Below are 18,617 nucleotides of genomic sequence, written 5' to 3' on the forward strand. Positions count from 1 at the left end.
CCATTGTTCTTTTTCTACCTAATTATTGCATCTTTGGTGGAGTGCTTGGGGTTGCTCTTGTCGACGTGCTTCCTCCTTGCCTGAGTTTTGGGATTGCTTAGGGAGTGCTCCCTCCAAGGTTTCACCTCTTTAGGTTGCATGGGTTGTTGGCCCCTCTTTTATTCTTTGGTGTATCTAGTTGGAGAGAAACTGACGAATCTTTCAGGATGTCTGGATTGGAGTCATGCATCTTTGGTGGAAGATTTCCCACTCTCTTTAGGAAACTATTCAGGCTAAGTGTAAGTTAGATGGAGGTATGGATCCTGGTGATCTTGCTATTGTAGTCGCCTTAAATTTCATTTTCATGAGTTCTTAGGGGTTGTAGGTCAATGGTGTCATAATGTTCCCAACCATTCTAGACATTAGGGGAAGCAACGAGTGAACCATGTGGGTCATTGGTTGTCTCCTCCACTTAGAGTTCTTAAAGTCAACACTGATGGTTCTTCTCAGAGGAATCTAAATCCTGCTAGCATTGGGGGTGTGGCTCGATGCAACTCTAGAGAATTTCAATTTCTTTTCTCAATGCATAAGGGTTGGCATACTAACAATCTCATGGAGGCCCTAGCCATTTTATATGTTGTGGAGCAATGTTGTTTGAGGGGATGGCACAAGCTTATTTGTGACTTTGACTCTCAAGTGGTGGTGAATTTGCTTACTTCAAAGTTGCTTGAGGATATTAGTTAGCAATTGGCTTCAGTTGTCAATCAAACTCTTCTCTTTTGTACTTCTCTGGAGTCTGTTAGTTTTAATTGCATTCCTTGAGAATGGAACAAATTTGCTAATTATTTGGCCAAATGGGCTTCTGATCATGTTCAAGATTGAAATATCGTAGATAGGGGGCAACTACCCTTGGATCTGTCTTGTGAGTTAGATGACCTTGTTACTCAGGATAGAGCTCCTTTTTGAGCTCTCCTTTTTGTTTCTCTTTTTGTCTTAATAAATTTTTACCCGTCTTAATTAAAAAAGAAAAAGAAAAAACTTTAAATTAACCATACTTTAAAGTAATAAAAAATCATCTAGAATTAAAAGAAAACAATGTTGACAGAGCTATCCATTTTTCACAATTAAATGTAATATATTAAAATCGATAGTATATATATTTTTAATTTAAATTAAAAAATTGAATTATGAACAATCTTATCCATAAAAGATAATTGAAGCCCAAACAAGGAAAAATTTAAACTACTAAAAAAACCTTTTAAACTAATCATATTCTAGAATAGAATAAAATTTACACGTCATTTTATTAATAAAATAGTATTTCAGCCCAAAGGAGGATTAAAAATCCAAAGTTTAAAGTAGTCATCTCTAAAATAACAAAATTTAGATGTCATACTCACATTTCTATATCAAAATTAAGACCATCTAGTACGTCCATAAAGTCAAAATTAGATCATCTAACTATAGAGAATAATAATACCACCATACACAAAGTGACATAAAACAATTTTGTATGCACTTTTAATTCTTATAATAATAATAAAATATCCCCTCTAAAAGCAAGAAATCAAAAGCTGACAATGTACATACGCATAATAAAATCCCACCAAAAAGTTTGAAATATGGAGGACAAAAATACCAATCAAAGGCGGCCATTCTAATTCCAAGACTTTTTACCTTCCAAATGAATGCCAAGAGACAAAAATAGAAGAAAAAAGGCATTAAAGGTTAGAAATGGACCACCTCAATGCATTTAAATGGACAAGTTGCATGGACAATCAATGTTTCTTTGTATAATAGATATATTACACTCCATCAACAAATCATACCCATAAAACTTAATCAATTTTATATATATTAAATTTTAATTTTTTGTCACGTTTTGATGATTGGTTTTTAAGTTAATTTTATTAGTTTTTATTTTATAAATAGTGATATTAATATAAAAATAAAAATAAAGAAGTATAAAAAATTGTAATGTTTTGTCATGTTTTAATATGTTTTAATGGTTAGTTTTTAGTGGATTTTAATAGTTTTTATTTTATAAAGAGTGATATTAATATAAAAATATAAACAAAGAAGTATAACAAGGCTATAAAGTTGTTGAGTTTCTAAGAACATTGAAATAGGTAATTGATTTGTAACATTTTCTTAGCATTAAACTTCTAATTCATAAGTAATTATAGTTCAATTTTTTTTGTTAAAATTAAAATTTATACAATTATATTTTGTTCAAAATCGTGCATCTACATATAGTGATAACTAAAATTTATTGTAAAAAGACAAAATAATTTTAATGGTTGATTTCAAACAAAATTAATAATTGCTAGTTAAGTTTACTTCTATACTTATACTACAATAGTAATATAATTGATTCGAGATGTATAAAAATAAAAAGTAATATTTTCAAATTTAATATTTATTATTTTATTAGTGTGATATTTATAGTAGTTATTCTTTAAAAATTGAAAGTCATTTATAAATTTATAAACTAATTATGTAATTTTTTAGTATATCTTTAATTACATTCTATACCTTTAATTCAAATAACATAACATTAGAATTAAAAAAACATATTAATAGTATTTTGATTCATCATTCATATATCTATCATTAAGATTTCCACCATCTATTGACAAAGCTGTATGTTGCTAATAGACTAGATTATGTGAGCATTTTTAGGAAAAAAGTTTGAGATCATACTACATAATCCACCTTTAAAATGATAGAAAACATAAACCATGAATCACTTAGTGTGGTCAAAACATTGATACATAAAAACATTCACATAATCCAAACCAAACATACAATTCTTTTATATTATTTTAAATAAAATTTATTTATACAATAAACAAATTTGAATCCCAATTAAATCTTAAACAAAAGATATTTTTCCCAATTTTCTATTTTAACCAGCCTCTCAACCCTAGTTCATTGAAGAACCCTTAAGTTACATTGCATAGTATTGAAATATGGCATTATTAAATTGAATTTATAGCTATTTCACCTGCTCTAGTTGTTTGGCTGGTTTGTTCGTCCGCATTTAGAAAATCAATGAAAAACCAATATAAATATTTATAGAAATGACGACCATTTTTAGATTTCCGGGACTGCCTGGACTTCCAATGCTTTTTTTTCAGCACCAAGATTTTGAAAACATGTGTTTTTCTCTATTGGAGAATGACCCATTTCTGATCTTTTCGACTTATGTGTTCGTCTCTTTCTCCTTACGCGGTGTTGATACAGGACTCGGAAATTGAGAATACCCATGTTGTATGGAGGCTCAGTGAGTATGTTTTTAATGCAGCAGTGTGATGGAAGTGAATATTGGAGTCGGGTGATTTGGAAGAAGGTACATTATGAAGCAATGAATGGTTGTTAGCTGGTGTGGATTTGTCAGAGTTTAAATTTGTGAAAATGGCTTGTATGAAATTGGGATCCAAAGCTGATAACTTCCAAAGGAAAGGACAGGCATGGTATGCTTTTCCCCCTCCTATTAAACCCTCTGAATTGTATCTATTTACTGTACATGTCTGTATTAGATTATGGTGGAGATGACTAGAGTAAAAACGTTCAATCATAAATCTATATACAAGATTTACCATACTGAGAAATGAGAGGATGTCTACTCGAAGAAAATAGACATGGGTGCCGTTTGAGTGGCCTAGTACTGCCGGAGCCGGATTGGGACAACATTCACAAGAGGGGAAGTGTTTCCGTCTCTTTTAGAGGTTATTCGGACATATGAAGTTTCTGTAATTGGAAACTGTGTAACTAATTTCTGAAGATTCTTGAGTGTTAGCATATGTTTTCAGGTGCCCTAATCCATCTCCTTGTAGGGAAATCTGATGTGATTTTGGTCTAGTTTTTCGAGATGGGTGGTTTGAAGTGTTTAGCTGTAGTTATTGTACGTGGGTAAGCTGAAGTGAATTTGGTCTAGCATGCGGCAGTTACGTCTCTTGAACTGAATTTAGCACAACTTTGTGAGATAGGCATTTTGAAGATTGTTACGATTCTCGTAAAAACTGAAACATGAGAGGTTCAGAAAAACCATAAACAATATGTCAGAGCCATAAATTTGGGAAAAAACAAGATCAAATTTTAAAAGTAAGTATGCCAGAGCACTATATCCATCAATAGCTTCCTTTGTATAAACAATTAATTAATTAAGTGTGCATTTATAGTCCACAATACCAAACAATCTGTTCTTGGGTCTATAAATAGTTTGTAATAGATGAGACCACCCATACACCTAGTATGCGGGAAGCAGCTAATTGTGCTTAACTAAAAGTTGCACTTATCCTACCCCTACAGAATTTGAACATATGACCTCTTTTCCAAGAGTACAAGTTTTCTACCATTAGGCCAACTCAAGTACATTTACAGTTCTTAATTGAAGTTGATTGAACTTTGTATTTGCATCGAACTAATATTTGTGTTGCCCTATATTATTTAATGTCTTGTCGATTTGAAACTATCACTCTTACCCTTACTTTTTGAAGTGTACTTCAAACTTCAGAGCATACTGGTAGGCCTTTCCCGGTGTTGAATTCGACAAGAAATCCACTTGAGTTGGATGCTTGCCAATTCTATATTTAAATTTTCATTCTTTTGTTTGCCACATGATACTCTATTTGGCTCTTCTGCTGTTTAAAACATTAGTGAATCCCTCACTGATTGGTCATGATACGTCATCTGATCTCCCAATGGTTGTGGATTTGGATGACTGTTCTTCTCAAGATGTGATCCCGTCAAGAAGCTTCAGTATAATGATCCAACAATTCTGACTTCTCCCTCTGTAAATGATTTGCCATGCCCTTTCCATGTCTCTGAAGTGTGTTCTCAATCAACCTTTGAAAGCAGACTCAATTTTGCATCTTCAATATCTCCATGATTTCAATTTGTGTTTTCTTGGGATGTTAAGATGATCTGAAGCATTATGGGTTTCGAGATGTAAGTTCTCATACCCTGAACTTGTCTGACTGAACATACAAACATTGAAAAAGACCGAAGTGTGTACTATGATCCCATTGATCTTGATGCAGCTCAAGGGAGAGCATATAACCAACTATGGAAAGGCTAATGGTTTCCTTTGATGCCCAATCAACCCTAGAGGAATTTGAGCACCAAAAGGTGCTGAAGGGGCATCTGGCATCTTAGATTTAGATTATGATGAGCATTATCACTTCGAGAATATTACATTCAAAGTGAGAAAGTTGAATATGCAAAAGACAAATCAAGAAAATTTCATCCGACTAGTTGATTTCACTCATTGACTGTGAAACCCGACCAACTTGATTTAGGGGAGGACAAAATGACCAGATCAAGAAACTATTGTCTTCCTTGACAGTGACAGTGAAACATGTCAACTTCCTTTCCTTGCTATAGATTGACCTGAATCAAGAAGGTTATGAAAATTTCATCTCATCTTGCATGTATAGCACCAGTAGGAATTAGGGAAAATTTCTTCTTGTAGGATTATGTGTTATGGGAAGAAACAATTGACACTAACAATTGTGAATAGCAATCAGAGAGATGTAGCAAATTAAAGTAGACACTATATATAGAATTGTATTGGCAAAATTGCACTATCCAAGTTGTTCTATACAAAACCATGAGATCACGTGGACACATAAAATTTGGTAATATGAAATGAATGCAAAACCTTCTTGGACTTGTATTTTAGTTTAAACATACTTGTTTGTGATTACGTTGATGTAGATGAAGGTAGTAAATCATTACAAGAACTGCAATATTTTGTATTTTGTCACTTAGACTAAAAGTGTTACCATTGCATCTTGGGATTATGTGCATGTATGATGCTTCAAAGGTTCTGCTTCTGGCCTTACGTGGCAATGAGTTTCATCTCTGGATTCTCTCCGACACTGGCATCAGATTCTGTGGTGATGCTGCTTAGACAGATGTGAAGTTCTGACACCTGAGAATAATGCTCATGCTTCCTCCTGGTTTAGCGCAAAATATCCTTTGGAGATGACTTATAGGCATCCTGATGGAGTAAACCAGTTACCATCCCCACGGGATGAGAGATGGGGATTGAATAACAGGATAGGTTAATGCATTATGATTGGGGTTTGATTCACTATAGAGCAACAGTAAATCTGATACTATAAAGAGCTTTAACGACTGTCAACTATCAGAATATTAAGTCAACTTCAGTACAACCACTTATAGCAGCAAAAACATTTTAGGGAAATGCTCAGCAAGCCAAAGATAATTTTTCTTTTTTCAATAATCAGGAAAATGTCAGGTTTGGCATAGCATTAATGTTGGGGGAGAAAATCAGGTTTGGGTTAGGGAATAATTGGGTTAAATGTACAAAGTTAACTTGAAAATCTAACGAAAAACTTGGAAAGAATTGTCTTAGATGTGAAAAAAAGGGCTCAGAAATGCATTTCAAAAATCGGTTCGACTGATAAATTGCAAAAAACTGCAAATTTGTAAGCAACAAATGGGCAAGTGGCATTTAATTGGAATAAATTGCAATTTTGAACGACCAAACTTCCTTTTGTTGCTTAATCAGCTTTTGCTTTTAAATCATTAAGATCATACAATTTGAGTTAAACCCTAATACAGCAGTAGCATAACTGACTTTCGACCTTCAAGGGTTCAAAATCTATACCTGAAGAAGTTCATTTATCAAGCACTGGACTGTTTGGCAAACAGAAGTAGATTCAAGTCAACTGCATTCAGACCAGGCATTACAAGGCTAAAGGTCACTTTTGGCAGCTATGCCTTTGTCAGCAGAACTAATTCTGTTTAATATTCTTAAATTCTTCACTGGTAAATGGAGAGAAAACGTTGGCCTGATTGGTGCTTACAAGGACATTCATCAAGTGTACTATGTATCTATATTGAGATATTCTGAATATGGTTTTTAAGGGTTGAAATGGTGTATGTTGACCCTACAAGTAGAACAACAAGGTTGAACAGGAAAAAGGATATAGGTATCTCTATGATTTTAATTTAGAATTTCGTAATAAATGTCATGACAATAACATATGTAGGTTGTCATTGGCCATCACTAATATGTCACAAGCCCTTCCTTGGTTCAACTTGTAATCATTGGCTATTCTCCTGTCTCAAGTTATCCTCTGTACGATAAGAAAAAGATGATCAATAGAGAGATCCTATTTCCTTATTGCGCAATCGAAATGAAGATGACTCACTAGGCTCAAGACGACATAAGTGCTGAATGAGTGCAGTGGTCCTTTTCTGTGATGATTGGGTGAGTTGATTTATAGGAATATGATTGGATGATGCAAGATAGAAGGCAAGAAAGGGAGAGACGACAAGTTTCAGAATATACAGTCCGACAGAAAATAGACAGCTCAGTATGGATGCTAGATTTAAGAATAAGAGGATGTCACTGACTTATGATTTCAATTTGAAGCAGTTTTGGAAGGAAGAGTTCGCCTGGGCCAACCTATTCCTTGCACTTTTGATTGAACTCAGTTTTAGACTGTCCGCAAGGTCCTGAACTTCCCAGATATGATCCGATGCAAATGCCACCTATACTTGCACACAGAAAAAAAGGAAAATGTTGTGTAGAGAGGTGTTTGCCTCTGTCAAACCCCGCTTTGGAATCAACCTTTAAATGAAACGAAATAAATGAAAGTGTGCTGTCATAGAGCAAAGGGTAGTTCTGAAATTTGAAGTTTATTATACTTTGCATTACAAATGTTTCTTTGAATGTGATCAAGTATGTTGATGCAATACTCCAAACTAAAACCCAGAAGGTAACCATGAATGACAAAACCTTATGTAATGGATGTTGTAGTTTGTCACAATGCTTGATTGGAGAGAGAGAGAGAGAGAGAGAGAGAGAGAGAGAGAGAGAGAGAGAGATGGAGAGTTGAAGACTTGAATGCATGAATGAATATGGATGCTTGAATGTATGTAGATGGTTGCTTGTACTATGATCTTCTTCCTTGATGGTGGACTCCTTTGCTTGGGCTTTAAAGAGGGAAAGAAGCTTGATCCATGGAGAAGATTGCCTTGGAAAGATGCTTGAGAATGCGTGAAAATATTTGGGCTACAAAATTGTAGGAGAGCTCTTAAATTCTTATGATGCTATATTGAAATCTTGTTTGGATGTCAAAATTAGGAGAGATAGGTTGCTTTTATATCTCTCACAACATTTGGGGCTCAAAACTCAAAGGAGGCCAACAAAAATTCGGAAATCCCTCTTAACCAATGAGACGGACCCTTGATTTGAATTTTGGGGTAAAAACGAGGGAATTGGTTGGCCTGGGCAACCTCTTCTTGCTAAAAAGTGGTGAAACTTGTTTTGGGTGTTGGGAATGCAGAGAGAAAGCCAGAAACGTATGCCGCGTAGGGCTGGAGTATTGGAAATCAATGTAGAAGCCCATGTGTAGTGAAATGTTGCCTAATTGACCATCTAATTGTAGGTGCTTACAATTTAGGAAGGTACACCCGCATTTAGTGATTTCTTTTTGCAGTGAGGGATAACTCAATTGGAACACTTTGAAGGAACTAATTTGGTACTGAAGTTTGCCCTAATCATATAGCTTTTGATTTTGTCTCTTGTTTTAGTGTTCACATATCTTTGTTTCTTTGAAGCGCTTTACAAACTTACACTCACTATATTATTTGTTGTAAAATTAGACACTAGTAATCTGGTCCAAAATACTTTGCAAATTATTACAAGCTATTTTTTCTTGTAGAAACTTAATTTAATATACTTTATTGTGAAATGTGAATTGGTAATCCACAACTGTGCTTATTTTTAGTTTTCATTCGAAGTATCTATGTTATTTGCAGGTTCTGCTCAACTGGTCTTCCCAGCGATATACGAATTGAAGTTGGAGACATCTTCTTTCACCTTCACAAGGTATGTAACATTGTATGCTTAATATGCCTTGTTCATTAATTAGTATTTCATTGCATTATATGATTTTTTTTGCAAAGTTTTGTTAAATTGGCCTTTAGTAAAGGGAGTGTTGAGATTTTTTTAAGGCATAGCAACTGAAATTTGGAAAATTTTGGAAGCATGTCCACAGTATTGAAACAAATGTGATCAAGTAAGCTACTTGCTTTGTGTCATTTATCAAAAGGATGATTTTTTTGTTTACTTATGTTAATATATACTTATAGTTATAAAAACATGAAGTTCTTAAAAAGAGTGTATCCACTAGGAGATTATATCACAAGATGTCAATGCTGTAATAAATAATCATGTATGAGGTATGGAAAATACTGAATGACTAATGGTAATAAACTAATTTCTGCAATCATCGATAGTAAGCCTACCATAAAGAGCTGCAAATGGATTAACCTTGTTGTGGGTAACTTCAATTTCTTTGATGTGGTGGTTGCTACCTATTTAAGAGCCTAGTGCAAATTTTAGCTCAGTCAATTTGTTAGAGCGTGAATAGAATACCATTCATGTTTCACCCATCTTCCATGTGCATCTCGTTTAGCACAAAAAATAGCATGCAATGTGGGGTGAAGTCTCTCCTTTTCATGATTTAGAATAGATTGTCATCATATGCTATATTCTCTCATAAGTCAAGGAACTATCTTTTGCATGCAATTACATCGTCTTACACAAAGTTGCATGGATACGGATACGGATACAAATACAGATACGGTATTGGGTACAGATACAGCCATTTTTCAAGACCCCCAATATGGATACGGCTGGATACGACATTAATAAATAACACATATACATATATTTTAAATAGTTTTCTAAGTTATTGTAGGAGATTTTCTTTACCTCAACAGTAATATTGACACATAAATGCTACATAAATATTTATAGTTTAATTTAACTTTTTACTATATGTAAACATAGTAGAGTTGCATTAGAAGATAACCCAAAAAAGGGTTGCTGAAATAGAAAAAACATTTTATTTGTCTTTCTCGTTCGGTGGAAGTTTTGTTTATACTATTTAAAAAAAAATTGCTTTAATATAGTTTTTTTTACATTAAAGGGAAGATCTACGTCAAACCTTAAAAAAAAAAAAACAAATCCCATAGGATTTGGTACGGTTAGAAAATCAAGTTTATTAGGCAGACATGGGTGCAACATTCAACGTGTATCCGGGCAGTATTAGATACGTTTCCAAATTGGATACGGGGATACGTGCGCCCAAGGAGGGACATAGCAGTTTCTGGCAACTCTGGTCTTACATGCAGTTAAGTCATATCCTTTTATTTTCTTTTAACTCTGAGATTCAAGTTTTAGAGATAGTTAGAGACTTCCCTCTTGTAATCTTCACATAAGCTTGAGTGTTTATGCTCAACAAGTGATAAATAATGCCACTGGATTATATGCTTCTCCCCATTGTAATCTACCTAGACTTAAACTTGTTATTGCTTGATAATTTGATCTTCTTTCTATGCATTAAGGATCTACTTCTATACACTTAATCTAACTTTGTGAAAATTGTGCACCATAATTTACCACATCAGTGTGAATTCAATTAATCCAATTTTTTTGTGTAACAGGTTCAATATTCTTCAACTTAAACTAACCTAGTCCTAGTATCGTTAGAATACCTCAAGACACTCCCTTTGAGGTCTATCCTTCAGCTAGTTAGCTTATATTCCTTAGGCACAGTTACCTTGCCAATAGTCACTGTGATATTGTTATTTAATATGTTAATAAAATGAACATTAAATCTCACAAGAACAGCGAGTCATTGATAACTGTTATCCTCTATTTAAAAAACAACGCCTTAGCTTCAATGTCATGCTCAACATACATCTGGAATCGAGTATAAAGGGACAATTGATTGATTCATTGAACCTTGACAGAGGTGAATTAGAGAAGGTTCCTACAGTGCATCTTAATTTTAGGTAAATTCTACATGATGACGCTCGTGCAGAATGATTTCCCTCTCAACCCTATTACAGGCTTTACCAAAATTAATCTTCAAGAAAAATAGCTTTGTGCGTTGACTTTAGTCTGCTTGATTTTATCTCAGCAGAGATAAGATTCAATTTCTTCAGAATGATCCATTGAATATACCATTTAGTCAACCAAAGTGAAGTAACTCAACTGAAGTATCTCCACCTATGCCCAACCTTGTCTAGCACTGATTGTCACCTTTATAACTCTGGGGTTTGTGACTAGTTAGAGAACGCAGAGTGTTGATGCAATAATGGTCCTACAAGTCATTATTGGATTAATTTTTCTCAAGTTTTTTTCTTGCTTTTTTTGTGGTCATTGGACATTTCCAGCCTTCTATACAACTTGTCTCAATAGAGTCACAAAAATGTTCCATAAATCAGGGTGTAATACTCATAGGATACACGCTTCCTTCTCCAACACAAAAATCCTGACCTTCACAGGTTCAAAATTTCACCACCGCAAATACCAAACATTGGCTGGACTTTGTTTGACATCCTCATCTCTAGGACTCTTGCCATTAGCATGAGTATGCCTTAAAACTAAATAGGATGAAATGCTTGTTAAAACCTTACATCTCAAAGTAGCATTTCAGATCTCCACTAGCCTTTTTTTCCATAAATCTAGTCAAGCTATCTATTTAGAATGAGGAGAGCCATCAACACCAAGCTCATCTTTCCCCCAACACTACTTTAATGAAATCTAGGTGAGTGTCCAAATCAAAAGAAAGTGGAGTGTGAACGTTGCTCTAAAGATTAAAACAATTCCTTTGCAGTGAAGGTCATGTTCTTTATTCACTTGTTGCCTAAAACCCACCAAATGCATACAACAACAAAGCACCTCCAACGTCCAAACAATCAAAGAGAATAAAATAATCCATTAATCCACCCACCAATACTTGTTGGCAGGATTGTGACACCTACAAAAGTTGCTTCACACAAGCCAGAATAAATGAACTTGGCCTTTGCCATGACCTCCAACTTAGACATGTTACCATGCATGGAGCTTCTAAAACCTATAATTAAACATCACTGTTAGTGAGAGAGAGCCTAAAGGCCATAAAGTAATTAAATTGCAAGGAGCAGGCTTATTTCTAAGACATGTCTTTATACTCTCCTAAGAATCAGAAAAATGGCTATATAGGGATTTAAGAGTAGCCATAAATTCTGTCATTGCATTTAAATTGCATCTACAGTGCAACTTACACTAGCAAACTTAGAGCCCAACTCAAAGGCCTCTTCTACACAATGCTTTAGCCTCCTATCAGGATAGGAAGCTTTGTGCATTGTACTAATAAAAAATAGGATAAACCCTTTCACAATAAGTTTAGCAATCATTTAGAACACTGCAGCTGTCATGCATGCCACTAACACTTTGCCTTTAGCCTCATTATTAGTTCTAACTTTAGGAAGAGGGAGCCACCAAACACAAATTCTCCATTAGCATCTCTCAGCACAAATCCTGCACCAGCATTTCTTTGTGCTGCCTTGGGAAGTACAATCACAATTTAACTTCACAAATTTATTAGAGAATGGCACCACTTATTATTTAGCGCGTCATCCTGGACAACTATTTGTGCTTTCAATGTTATTTGCTCTTACCTCATGAATAGGGGAATTGTATTGGGAAAACTTATCCACAAAGCATAATGCTTTTTAAATGTATTCTAGGAATCAAGATGAAGCCTTTAGGTTTGAATTGGGTTAGAAGCCAAACAATATGGTTGGTTGAATGGTCAAGGATTGTCTCAGTTGAGTTAGTTATTTGAAGGTTCACTTAAAGATAATCTCTTTCAAGAGTTTGAAGTGATATAACTACATGATAGATTATCATTCCTTTTTGGTTGATTTTGTAAAGTTTCTATGAGATTTCAGTATAGCACTGACTGATCTATGATTTTAATTTGCAGGTTCAAACTCAAATGGCAATGGATCTGATTTGCTCCATAATATATGTATTACTCTACAGTAATATAGATGAGATGTTCTCTAAACTGTGATGCTTATGTTCCTTCAGATATGCTTGCATTAATAGATTTCGATGCCTATCAAGATCGGGCAGATCGAGTATATATATCAAGGATGGGTGTGAGAGTGAATGGGCATGTCTCCGAATGGAGACATGACCATTCACTGTCACACCTTTTCGGTGTTTGATTATTACACCCGATATGAGATTTGTTAGACATAACAAAAGTCTAAACTTAAATCACTGACCATAATGAACTCGTTTCAATCACAGCCTGATAAAGGTAATAATGTAGATCGATAATGACCTAAACAAGTTGGGATCAGAATATATCTCGATCGTTATTGAGATACGATCTCAGATGTAAATATATATATGAACATTGGTTAGAAGCAGTGATCATATGCAGAATATTATTCAAATGGATTATATATATGTATGCATATATATCAGTATGTAAACATACTGGTATACATACTGGTATATATATACATATGTATATATCAATGATCACAGATACGTCTGACTGAAGCTACATACTTTAACACTCCCTCTTAGCTAGGGAAGACAAAGTACATATATAAAAGTTCTTCTTAATTCTAAAAGTAATATCACCTAACTTGTGATATGCTTAAGAAAATCAAGTCTCATGATGTTCTTTCCAGTTATGGTGTGTGCACACACATCAAGTCTTATGATGTCTATCATAAGAGATTATGGTATATCCATAGATATTACGTCTCATAATATCCACTATGATAAGTGAACATAATGATCTTCTACAGATATCACGTCACATGATATCTATCAATATGTCCTATTAACTATTATGACTTGTCTATGAATATCAAGTCACATGATATTCATCATGATAGTAGTCTAATCATTATGAAGTCATCACCTTATAATGTTAGAGTCAACATTTCATTATAAAAGATTGTCACCTTTTAGTAATGTACATAGGATATGCCCATAAGTCATAGAGTCACACATATGACAAAAGAGTTTACACTTTAAACATCTTTATTTATATTAATACAAAATTTTACAATATTGAGACTCAATCTCATAAACTCACATTTCAACCATACCAAGTTTCTTTCTGAAATGATCAACTTTCACCTTTGGAAGAGGCTTGGTGAGAATATCACTTGTATTAATATATTCCAACTGAATAGCTCTTCTTTCCACCATGTCTCTTATGTAGTGGTAAGGGATTTCTATATGCTTTGATCTATCATAAAATACCGAATTCACAGATAACTTGATGCAGCTTTGGTTGTCACATTGAATAATGGTAGGTTTGAGAGGCTCACAGAATAAACCATGTCTCTCATAGTGGCAAGGGATCTCTATATGCTTTGATCTATTATTAAATACCGGATTCACAGATAACTTGATGCAGCTTTGGTTATCATAGTGAATAATGGTAGGTTTTAGAGGCTTACAGAATAAACTTGCAAGCAATTTTCGAATCCACACTGCTTCACTTGCTCCCATTGCTACTGCAATGTATTCTACCTCGGTTGAACTCTGAGTGACTAAAGCTTGCTTCCACTCTATGAGATCATAGCTGATTCTAAACTGAAACAACATCTAGATGCGCTTTTCCTGTCTTTTGCACTTCCGACCCAATCAAAATCAGTATATCCATGTAACGACAAGCTGGTATTCTCATATTTAAGTTCATACCCAATAGTGCCTTGAAGATATCTTAATCTATGCTTCAAAGCAACAAGATGTACTTCTTGAGGTTCACACATGAACTGGCTTAATGCATTCACAACATAGCAAATATCCAGTCAAGTATTCACAAGGTACATTAAAGACCCAATTATCTGTCTGTATAAAGTGGGATCGATAAGTCTGGATTCAGTAGTTGCTTCCTGTAGCTTGTGTAAGTTGGTTTCCGTAGGTGTTGACATAGGTCGACTATTCCACATTCCAAATCTTTTCAGAATATCGACTGTATATTTTTTTTGATGTAGAAAGATGTTTCCTGACTACTGATGAATTTCCAATCCAAGGAAGTAATGAAGAATCCCTAAGTCCTTCATAATTATTTCTTACACTGATTAATGAGATGGTCTTCTCCTGTAATCAGAAGATTATCAACATAAAGGATTAGAATCAACATATCACCTTTAGTTACTTTAAAATAAAGATTTGGATCAACATCCTCTTGGAGAATCCATGACTTAGTAGATATATATCAATCCTTTCATACTAGCTTCGGGGAGCCTGTTTGAGTCCATATAGAGCCTTTTTTAATTTACACACATAAGAGGTGCATCATGAGTCACAAACCCTTCAGGTTGCTCCAAGTATATTTCTTCCTCAATAGTTCCATTTAGAAAGACAATTTTCACATCCATTTGATGAATTTTCCAACTTTTGGCTGCTGCATTACAGCTCTGACTGAGGTATACTTAGCAATTGGTGCGAAAGTTTCTGCAAAGTCTATTGTAATAACCCCAGCTAGCTATATCCTTAACAATCATCAATTTTCCTTTGCTAATCAATGGTCTAACATTTTATCAAACATTTGACAGTCTTTACTATTATGGTTGCAAATTTGATAATCTAATTTTTGAATTACACTAGAGAATGCAATTGGGCACTTACAATTTCAGATAAATTTAATACTAAGAAGTTTGTATGAATGCCTACATTAATTCATAATTTTGCCCTACGAACTGTGCAATTATATAATTATGAAAGACGAAGGATTTGCTACAGCTTTAATTCATTACCAACAATGTTTCAAACAAATAGTAACAACAATAATATTTTAAAATGCCAAGAACCTAGAAATATAGATTGGCTTTGACTTTTAAATTGTCACAGGTCATATAAATTGACGTAGCTCTTGAAAATTGTAACAGGACCCCTCAGAAATGTCACACGAACCCTCTTTAGGTGAACACGACCTTGCAATTGATAAACTGCTGCCCTATAGTGAAATGGCAGCCCTGTAACCATGGTTACCAGGAGACCCGTCTCCCCCTAAAAGTCACCGAGACGCGTCTCGGAGACTTTTCGCGTCTCCGAAGACCTCAAAAAAGGTTGGAGACTTCATGACGAAGTCTCCTGAAGTCTCCCCATCTCCTAAACCAAAAAGTGAAGTCTCCCCGAAGTCTACTGATAAAATATAAATGTAAAATATAATATTAAATAATTTATATAAATTAGCCCTCATTTTAATGTTTTTAATGCAAAAATTAAGACCACTGACAATTTAAATGATTAAATCATTTAAAATATTTTATTTAATAAATTAATAACTTTAAAAACATTAGAAACACTTTAAAAAAATTATTTTTATTCGACAATTTAAATGATTAAATCATTTAAAATATTTTTGGAGAGATGATTTTTTGGAGAGCATGATAGCTGAAGACCTTGAGATGGATGATCACAACCTTGTGGAGTAGATGATAGTACCATCGACATACTAATACTAGATATATTTCTGTTTTTTGTTTATTGTACAAAGTGTTCATTTTTGTTTGCATATCGGCAATTCAGCATCAAACTATACTTTTTTGAATTTAAAATTTGAATATGTAATGATAATCTCAGCGATTATCAATCTGATATGATGGTGATCATATGCAATATTCGAACAACAAATATGTCTATGAGATACAATATTGTGTTCATGTGAGTTTTGAAATCTTTGACTCTATGAGTCTATTTTAATTTTTAATGTGACATTACTATTATTATTTACTTTAGTCTTATAATATTACTATTTTCAAATTTTGTATTTACTTTTAGTATTAGACTCTTTAAACTATTAAAAAAAAATTCAAAAAAATTTGCCGTCTCCAAGTACCCCTGTCTCCTATTTGAAAAATTGCCGTACCGGTACCAGTACCAGTACTGGAGACCTCGAAGTCTCCCCGTCTCCAGGTGACCTTGCCTGTAACACTTAGGTTGTACTCCCAACCAGGACATAGAAGCATAAAATTAATAACTCAGCCTTCAATTCATTCTCTAGAATGTAGTCTTCAACACTTGTTCAATCAACTTCTCAATAACAGTAGATACAGTAGAGAAGCAATTACAATTTGCTTTACCTCAGCAACAAATTGCAAGAAAAATTTAGAATCTAACTCTTATACTTCAGCAAGGGCACAAAACCACAGACTCGGAATTGTCACAAAGACGACAAGTAGAGAGAAAAACAAATAATCGGATTTTTTTTCATCAAATGTCCTCATATTTATAATCTCCAAATGACACCAGTTTCCCAAAAGAACTCCACTTAAGAAACTTTCTCTACACAACATTAAAATATAATAAAGTGCCATTGATATAATTTATTAATTGCTTTTGGCTCCAAAAATGACCTTTTTCACCATAACTTAATATTCTGACATGCAAGGCCAATATTTCTTGTTCCCACGATTTAAAACTTTTCGTCTCAGTTCCAACGAGCTATGATACTGAGGTGACCGATCAACAATACCAACAAAAATAGCAACTTCAGCGTATTTAGATGAAGAATAATAATAATTCACTCGTCTTGCGAAAACAACTAAAGAAGCATCAAAATCGAAATCTGACAACACCAAAGTGATTTTGATGATGAAAGACGATGAATGAACCTGACGAGGTGACTTACTATAAATAGATGCTCCCTCCAAGATTCTTGGAGACCGAACCAGAAGCTCGAAATAAAAATTGAGAGCATCACCTAACACCTCTAACTCAACTAAGCTCATCGGAACCAACAATTTGGCTTACAAAAAATAGTAAGTCTCTCAATTGGAGCCAAAACATAGCATAGGCTGTTGAAAAGCCTATAACCCCACAACCGAGACCCTCAAATCCCATTGTCAGCTCACGAGGGTCGCGACGGTAAACTGACCAAGCCAATTGGAGGAGCTTGCTAAAAATGGGGACATTACATCTATTCCTTCCTTTTGAGAGAATCCCCTAGCTACAAAATGGGCTTTATGTTTTACAATGCTACCATCTGCAACATACTTAACTTTGAAGAGCCTTTAGATAAAACAACAGATTTTCCTTTAGGTCTAGAAATTATGTCCCAAACATCATTTTATAGTATTGACTAATATTCTTCTACCATTGCATCTTTCCAAACTTGATGCTTGAGAGCTTCAGAACCATTACAAGGTTCAGAGTTTGGAATCTCACACATGAATGAATTATATGTTAGTTTGCGAGGTCTTTTGCTTTCTCTGAATGTCCCTGAAGGTGCTGCAAATTCATCTCCTTCCTCTATTATTTTTCTAGCCCAAAGTGGCCTCTTAGAATTATTGTCAAGACTCTCTTCTTGAGTCTCTGGAAGGATCTCATTTTCATTTGAAGTCTCTTCAGGGTACTCCCTCCGAATCTTAGGAGTAGGAACCTCTTCTAGGGAATGGGGTGAATCATCCGTATCTAGTTCATCTGAAATTTTGGCTCTTTTGAAGGCAATGTCTTCTTCAAAGATGATATCTCTGCTAAGTTCAATTTGTTTTTGTCTAGGTATGTAGATTCTGTAATCCTTTACTGTTTCACTAAAACCAATAAGGATTCCTTTCCTTCCAGCAGGTTCTAATTTTGTCCTTTTCTCCTTAGGTACTTGAACATATATAGGACATCCAAATATCCTCAAATGACTAATGTTAGGTTCCATACTTGAAAAGCCTTCTTTAGGAGTCTTCTTGTCTAGATGTGAGTGAGGACATCTGTTTTAAATATAGAATGATGTGATGCTTCAACCCAAAATTACATGCTCAAGTTTTGATCATATATCATA

The 18,617-nt window shown here is 34.3% G+C and overlaps 1 protein-coding gene across 1 annotated transcript in view; it reads left to right on the forward strand.

Annotated features, from left to right (window-relative positions):
* The first annotated feature begins 2,961 nt into the window (after window positions 1-2,961).
* Window positions 2,962-18,617, forward strand: part of LOC149551012 (BTB/POZ domain-containing protein At1g30440-like) — a 43,740-nt gene continuing 28,084 nt past the window's right edge. Inside the window, exons 1-2 of the mRNA XM_089786576.1 lie at window positions 2,962-3,455; window positions 8,782-8,851. Coding sequence (XP_089642702.1) covers window positions 3,397-3,455; window positions 8,782-8,851 — 129 coding nt within the window. The 5' untranslated portion in view covers window positions 2,962-3,396. The remainder of the gene's footprint in view (window positions 3,456-8,781; window positions 8,852-18,617) is intronic.

This window comes from Cupressus sempervirens, chromosome 6 (assembly GCF_028749045.1).
Source record: "Cupressus sempervirens isolate cs-2001-9-10 chromosome 6, ASM2874904v1, whole genome shotgun sequence".
Classification (NCBI taxonomy): Eukaryota; Viridiplantae; Streptophyta; class Pinopsida; order Cupressales; family Cupressaceae; genus Cupressus; species Cupressus sempervirens.